We start from the raw sequence: 7,947 nt of genomic DNA on the forward strand, positions 1-7,947 counted from the left end.
GGGGCAGGGTTCAGGACACAGCTGGAGGGACCAGCTGCTGACATGGGCAGGAGCAGCCTCGCTTCTCTGCACCAGGCCCTAGGGAGCCTTATGGCTTTGGAATAGGGCGTCCAATCCTTGCTCCTTCACTCGTTCACTATGGGAACCTGGGTGGATGACTTCTTGCCTCTGGTTCTCAGTTTTCCCATCTGTAAATGGGGATCAGAACATTACCCGTGCAGGGCTGTGGTGAGGATTGAATAAGAGTGGGCATAAAAACCACCTGCACAAAGCAAATGCCGAAAAGCCTGACTGTCCCTTTATAGCTTTTATACAACAGATGGTGAGCACAGGGAAGTGGCCCTGAGATGAATGAACATAGCCCAGCAAAGGAGAGAAGGTGGCCTCAAATGAGTAATAGTTAAATAGGTTAGTTGGTTAGATGAGACGGAGAGTTCATAGCCTGGGCTGCTGTTTAGAATCACCATAGAAACTCTTTAAAAATATTGATGCCTATTTGGATCCCCATACCAGCCAGCCTCAAAGAGAAAAATAAATAAATACTGAAGCCCGGGTGACACCAAGAGGTTCTGATTCCAATGGTCTGGGTGGAGCCTGGGCATGGATATGTTGTAAAGGCTTCCTAGGGCATTCTCATGCAGGCAGGATTGAGAACCACTGGAGTAGGTGAGTGGGCTGCAGGGGGGCTGGGGGCAGGGGGTTCGTCTACCTGGAGGAGCGGGTCTCCAGAAGCAGAAGAAACTACCCTCTCTCCTTCCCACTTTGAAAACCACCATTGCAGTAGAATCTCTCCAAGGCCCATTTGAGTTGTAATAGTCTGAGATTCTGTGTACGGGTGGGGGAGGTATTCACCTACCATCCACCCACATCCACCCCTCTTCTGAGTCCTGAGCTCAACCTGGTCCCTGCCCTCCAAAGCTCCCAGCCTGCTCTCATGCTTTAGTATTTATTTTCCCTCGAGGACTCTACATGCAAAGATTTGGTCAACCAAAGCCTCTCTTGGGCTTTAAAACACCAGAATGTCGCACATGGAGTCTGGTGTAACATGCTACAGGGAATCTGGTATAGAGGCTCCCAGGTGGGCCCCTAAGGATGGGGACTGTGGTGGCCAGGTGGCCAGGCAGGGCTGGAGGCCTCTGGGTGGGTGGCTCATCTCTGAGGTGGTTTGAAGCAAAAACTCCAATGAACCCGTCTAGGGGAACTGAGGCAGAAGGGAACAGCCTTGCCTGCCAGAGTTTGTGGCCCCGAAGAGGCCAATGCTGACCTAGATGGGAAAGGAGTCAGGGGCTCCCACGTTAGGGCTGGGCCTGTGGGCTGGGGAGGGGCAAGGAGCTCTGAGAGAAGGGTCTGGAGATGGAGGGGGCCAGGTCACAGAAAGCCTTCAAAGCCAAAAAAGAGCTGAGACTCTGTCCTGGGAGGTCAGGGGATTGCTATATTTCTGAGAAGCTGCTTGAGGCTCCACCCCCTCTCCTGCAGCAGTGAGTGGGCCTTGGGAGTCTCTGGGCAGGCCTAGGAGGCCATGGGGTGTTCTTGGGAGCTACCCACCCCCTCCTCTCCCTCGGCTGGGGGGTTGGGGAGGCAGGACACAGGTGGGGCCTTTTCCCATGAATCCCTTGGTTCTGTGACTTGTCCAAGAGCTCTGTAAACGTTTGTGTGGAAGTCAAGAGTGACCTGAGAGATCATCCAATCCAACCTTTCCAAGTAGCCAATAGGGAAAATGATGCCCAGAAAGGGGTGCTGTCCCGCTCAAGGTCGGATGGCTTGCAGGGCAGGAACAGACCAGAACCTAGGTCTCTGGTCTCCAAGTCACCTTATCCTGGGTGGCATTGTGCCAACAGCTGCCCACCTGGGGTTCATGATGAGGGCTCTGAGGAGCATGGGCAGAATGTTTAGCCCTTCTGGGGCCCCTCAGATGTTCCACTGTTTACCAGGGGCCAGAGCACCCCCAGTCTGGGAAAAGCCTTTGGAGTGCCCTTGGGGTTCTGGCTCTGTGGGTGTCTCTATAGCAGAGTAGTTGAGCCTGGGGACCTGGTTGTCCCACAGGAGGGTGCGTGTGTGAGTGTGCTCATGTCACGTGGGAAGGGGGATGAGGAAGGGCATGAGGGATGAGTGAGCATATGCCATGAAGAACTGTAGGTAGAACCCTGGGTGTGATGGGTCACTCTGAGAGTGGCACAAAGAGACACCAAATTCAACCAGTGGCAGCATCACACCATGGACAGGCTTTAGAGCCAGTAAGACTAGTGATCCAAACCCTGCTGTGCCCCTTCCTGGCCAGGAGGGCCCTCTGAGCTTCAGCTTCTACACCTGTAAAATGGGGGACATGATCCCTCCCTCAGGGGATTCCTGCAGGTATTTCAGATAATGGCTGGACCTTGTCCAGCAAGGTGTCTGCCATGGGGTGCAGGTGGCAGAAACTGTGCTGGACTGGCTCCTTGGCATCGGATGCAGGGCCCAGCATTATTGAGGACTTGGCAGAACACCAAAGTGCTGCTGTGCCAGTGGGTGGGGCAGAGGCCAGAGGAGACCTCCCAGGCCCATTCCTTCACCTGAGCCCACCTGCACCACCACCAGCCACGGCCACCTCTGGGACAGGGCCAGGAGACTGAGGCCCTAGGAGGAGCAGGATGGGGCACTCGCCAAGAAGCCATATGGTGGTGGGTTTGATCACCCACCCACTCCCCTAGGGCCTGAAGAGGTCACCCCATCTTGCCCTCATCCTTCACACCTCCTCTCCTTCTCCCCCCAGAAGGAGCTGCTGCACAGACTGCTAGGGCCAGATCCAGAGCCCCTGAGAGTGGTGCTGTCAGGAAGGCGGATGGGCACGGGTGGACCCTTCACCAACGTTGGCCTGGACACCATAGACTGTGATGGGGCCCCCAGCCTTCTGGGTGACCTCAGAAGAGGCCTTGTCACACCCTAATTACACCTGTTCCTCCCTGGATGTAATAATATATTGTGTTCTCTGCCTTCTTCTGCTTTTAGCCAATCACAGCAGACAAGGGTTGGGGAAAGATTTTATTACCAATGTATACCATGACAGCTTGTAGCCAAAAACTGTGGCTGGAGGGGCAGGGACAGGGACACTGAGTGGTCACAAGGGACTTGTGGGGGCTCACAGCAGGGGGGACAAGGGGCTGGAGAGGGTGGCCTTTAAAGGACAACTGTGGTTGTAGAATGAGCTATCCTGTCCCCAATACCCACAACCAGTTGTTACCCATGCTGTCGGTGGTCCAAGACCTTCCATGAATCTCTGGCTATGACCTCCAGTCCTGTCTGAGACTCTGACTTTTCTGTGACTGTCTTTCTCAGCTAAGCCCCCAGGGCACTTCCTGCAGCTGCCTTTGGCCTCTCTGGGAATTTTTACCCAGTGGGAGAGGGGATAAGGGCTGGGGGATTGGACCAAGTGGGTGGGAAAAAGGAGTTAGGGAAGGACCACCAACCGCATGCAAGAGATGCCCCAGCCGGCTGCGGGATCCAGCAGCTGCATGAAGACACACTCACACACTCGTTCAGTACCTCACACGCCACCAGGGACCTCACATTCAGAGCCTTGCACACTCGAGGGTCTCACACACCAATCCTTGCCACTTGGAGCTTTTACCATTCAAATTTGCATGCAGTCTCTCCCCGTTCTGGGGATCTGGCCCCGCTGGAGACCTCAACGCACCAGTCTGAACATCTCAGGAGCCTGCCTCAGCTCTCGGGGAGTGAAAGGGGTGCTGAGCCCGTCCCCGTGGTCATGCAGCGTGACCTGGAGGAAGTAGAGCTGAGGGCTGTGAGGAGACAGTGGGGCGTCAGGGCTGGCTGAGCTCGTGGGCTCATGGACACGAGGGAGATTGGTAGGGGGGTTCATTGGTGTTTGGGAGGGGAGGGTCTGGAAAGAAGGGGATGAGAAGGCCCTAGAGGCTGCCCACCTCTCCGAGGCCCGTCGCACGCAGCGGGGACCCTTTCTAGGGGCCTGGGGTCAAGAAAGGAGCCTGAGAAGGTTGGAAACCCGGGCTTACAAAAGGGGTGCAGATCACTCGGCCGTGGGTCCCGCCCGCGAGCAGCACCGCGGACGGCGCACACTCTGCAGCAGCGCGCGGAAGAGGCCGGGCGGGCGCTTGGCAGCGCCATCTGCAGGCGCGGCGCGCACGGAGCCCGCGCGGCCCGGGCCCGTGCGGGAGGCGGGCGGCGGCGCAGGCGCCCCTTGGCGGCCGTGCTCCTCGATCTGCCGCTCCAAGTGCTTCTGGATGGCCATGCCCAGCACCTCCACTTCCATGGAGGCGCCGTACACCTCCCACGTCATGCCCTTCTCGTCCCAGCTCACATCGCGCACGGGCTCGGCCGCCTCCGGGGGCGCCACGGCGGCCGCCAGCACAGAGCCCGGCCGCACCCGCACTTCGGGGAAGGCGGGCGGCGCGGCGGCCTGCGGCGTCATAGGCCCGGTAGCCACAGAGCGCGTCTCGGCGGCGCCCAGCGACACCTGCAGGCCCGCGTCCCGGCGCGAGGGCGGCCTGGGCGCTGGGCTGGGCGCGTGCGGCGCTAACTGGAAGCTGAAGGCCGGGCCGCCCGCGCCATCCTGCGGAGACATGGGGCTCACGGCCACCGAGACGCAGGCCTGCGTGCCTGCCTGCGTGCCCGCGTCCTCGCGCGGCGGTGGCGGGGCGCTCGCCTCCCACGACGGAGCTTTGGTGAAGTTGTCGCGAGTTCGCGGCCCTGGCGGGGGCGCTGCGACCTCCGGGCTGGAGCTTCTCTCGGCCCCAGCGGCTGCCAGGTCTTTCTGACCGAGGATGGAAGCCTCAGCGCTGGGCGTGGACTCCGGCGCCTCGGGGCCCTTGCCTCCCCCAGCACCCTCGGGAGACCGGGCTGAGCCGCAGGGTTTGCCATTTGACTGCCAGGGGGAGGAAGACAAGGACTCGGTCTTCTCCAGAGTAAGGGGATCCACCTTCCCCATTAATGGGAGCTCTGCTTTTCTGGAAGATGTAGAGTCAGCCTTCCCCAGGGATACAGGTTCTCCCTTCCCAGAGGCAATGGGGTCTGCTTTTCTGGAGGATCCAGGATCAACCTTCTCTGAGGCCTGTGGCTTCTCCTTTTGCAAAGACACAATCTCTCCTTTTCCTGTTGATGGAGCACGCTCTTGTCCAGAGAGCTTTGTTTCTGTTTTGTCCCCAGACTTCAGCTCTGCTTTCCCTGAGGCCCCGAGATCCACCTTTGTGGAGTTCACAGGATTCCCCTTCTCTAGAGGCAGAGGATTCACCTTTCCCGCTGGGAGAGCTTCTGCTTTTCCAAAGGACACGAGATCCACCTTCCCAGAGGACACCAGGACTGTTTTTCCTGGAGCTGAGGAGGCCACCTTACCTAAAGACACAGAGTCCACTTTTCCAGAGGGGACAGTTTCTGCCTTTCCCCTGCTCACGGGGTCCAGCTTGCCCAAGGCCAGAGGAACAGCCTTCCCTGAGGCTGTCGGACCCACCTTGCCAGAGGCCATAGGACCTGCCTTCTCTGAGGATATTGTGTCTCTTTCCCCCACAGTCACTGCCTCAGCTTTTACTGTGGATGGGAGATCTACTGTCCCCAAGGACTTGGGATTCTCTAGACCTGAGGACACAGGGTCTGTCTTTTCTGAAGATTCAGTATTCACTTTTCCAGAGCATGATGTTTTTATATTTCCTGCAGATATGGGATCTACCTTTCTGGAGGACACTGGGTCCTCTTTTCCTGAAGAAACAGTTTCTTTCTTTCCCACAGACACATGTTCTGCCTGCCCAGAAGAAAAGGGCTCTGGTTTTCCTGTGGACACAGGATCCACCCATCCCAAGGAAACCTGATCCATCTTGCCTAAAGATGTGGGATCTGCATTTTTCAAAGACGTGGGATCCACCTTTCCTGCAAACACGGGATCCACATGGCTAGCAGACACATTTTTTGTCATTCTCACAGACACAGGACCCCCCTCTCCTGAGAAGGCAGGGTCCGTCTTTCCCAGGAACTGAGAGTCCCCTTTTGCAGAGGACACAGTTTCTGCATTTACCATAGAAACAGGATCTGCTATCTCCAAATCCGGAGTATCCACTCTTCCTGAGGGCCCAGGAGCCACTATTCCAAGGGATAAAGGCTCGATCTTGCCTGACGACCCTGGAGTCAGCTTTCCCAGGAGCCCTGGATCTGTCTTTCCTCCGGATACAGAATCCATGCTTTCCAAGGACATAAGATCCGCCTTTCCTGAGGGCTCAGGATCTCTCTTTCTGAAGAACACAATATCTGCCTTTCCAGTGGATACAGAACTCACCTTTTCTGAGGACACAGGATGCTCTTTTCCAGAATAGCTGGGCTCCTTTCTTGGGAACATAGGATCCACTTTGCCTGAGGATACAGGATCCACCTTTCTCAAAGGACCAGGATCCTCCTTCTTTGGAGACATCATATCCACCTTGCTGGAGCATATAGGATCTGCTTTTCCCAAGGATCCAAAATCATCCTCCCTTCTTGGAGTCATGGGATCTGTCCCTCCAGGAGCCACAGGACTGTCCTTTCCCAAGATTGCAGGTTCTGTTTTTCCAGAAAAGATGGGATCTGTCTTCCTTGAGGACCCAGTATCTTCCTTTCCTATGGAAGTAGAATCTGCCTGATCTGGAGACTTGGAATCCATCTTATCCAAGAACATAGGATTTCTGCTGTCTGAGGATGTATGATCAATTTTTACTGAGGACACAGGTTCTGGCTTCCCAGACAAGGTGGTTTCTGGTGTCCCTGAGATTGAGGCTCCATCTGCCTCCAATGCCTCCTTGGTGGCTGCCTCTTGGGAAGAGATGCAGGTCAGGGAGGGACAGGCCAACCTCCTGCCAGGGCCCTCAGAGCAGGAGGCCCCTTCCTCAGCCCTACTGGGGCTGCTGTGTCTAGAGTCCATGCGTAGGCTTTGGTCAGGGGTGTGCCTGGGAGGCGCAGGGCTGGCCTTTTGCTGGGAGGGGCAGCAGTCCCTCATGGCTGGGCCCCCAGCCCCCAGGCTCCCATCCTGTGGGCAGCAGAGGGCTGTGGGCTGGGGTCCTGGGGGGCTGGAGTCCTTCTGAAGCAGCTGGAGCCAGTCTGGGTCTTCAGCACTGCCCATCTGCCCTCATGGCCATGCTGGAGCCCAAGACTGCTGCCTGGTTCTGAAACAGAGAGAGCAAACTCAGACTTAGGGACACTTCAGGGAGCAGCCTCCATCTGGGCCTCCTCCTTATCCTCTCCCGAGCAGCTGAGACTCCTTACTGTGTTCTCTGCCCTGTCTGGTCACCTCCTTTCCAGAGGGCCTGGGCTGAAAACACAAACCCAACCATGTCACTCCCTCCTGCTTCATTGCTTCCAGTGGCCCTCTGGATAAGGCTTTTTTTTTTTTGGTGGCTGGCCAGTAGGGGGATCCGAACTCGTGACCATGGTGTTACAAGGCTGTGCTCTAACCAACTGAGCTAACTGGTTCTTAAAATGACATTCAAGGCCCTTTACAATTTGGCCACAGTCCAACTTTTCAACTTCACCTACCATCACCCTTCCTTTTTTAGCCTCACTCCATGCAACACATTATCCAGAAGTTATGCTTTTGTCTTCTAGACCAGGGGCCACAAACTCTGATGCCATAGGGGACAGGTAAGTAATTTAAGTGAGGGAAATAAGATGGGTATAAAACTCCAGAGTGCATACTCTATCTAAAGGGGGAGTGACTACTCTATCAGCCATGTGCAAAGTGCTGCCCTGAGGAAACATAGTACTAGCTCTTCCAGTTTCTTAAGAGAAGTGCGAAATCCAGACTTGAAAGTAAAATATGCTAATTAATTCAAGATTTGTTAAAAAAAACAAAACACTATGAGGGCCAAACAAAACATGTCTGTAGGCCACTAGTTGATGTCTGTGTAGGCCCCAGGGAGCTGTGATGGGCTTATAGTCAAGGAAGGAACACAGATGTGTGTGTTTTCAAAGATTCCTCTG

The 7,947-nt window shown here is 56.0% G+C and overlaps 1 protein-coding gene across 1 annotated transcript; it reads right to left on the reverse strand.

Moving 5' to 3' along the window:
• Nucleotides 1-4,021: 4,021 nt before the first annotated feature.
• Nucleotides 4,022-7,090, reverse strand: GPRIN1 (G protein regulated inducer of neurite outgrowth 1). The gene has a single exon (XM_063088053.1). The coding sequence runs from the start codon at nt 7,088-7,090 to the stop codon at nt 4,022-4,024; it is 3,069 nt and encodes a 1,022-aa protein (XP_062944123.1).
• Nucleotides 7,091-7,947: the final 857 nt, after the last annotated feature.

Source organism: Cynocephalus volans, chromosome 2 (genome assembly GCF_027409185.1).
Source record: "Cynocephalus volans isolate mCynVol1 chromosome 2, mCynVol1.pri, whole genome shotgun sequence".
Taxonomy (NCBI): Eukaryota; Metazoa; Chordata; class Mammalia; order Dermoptera; family Cynocephalidae; genus Cynocephalus; species Cynocephalus volans.

Excerpts from the sequence above, each read along its gene's own strand:
- GPRIN1 (XM_063088053.1), bottom strand. The coding sequence starts at position 7,090 with ATGGGCAGTGCTGAAGACCCAGACTGGCTCCAGCTGCTTCAGAAGGAC.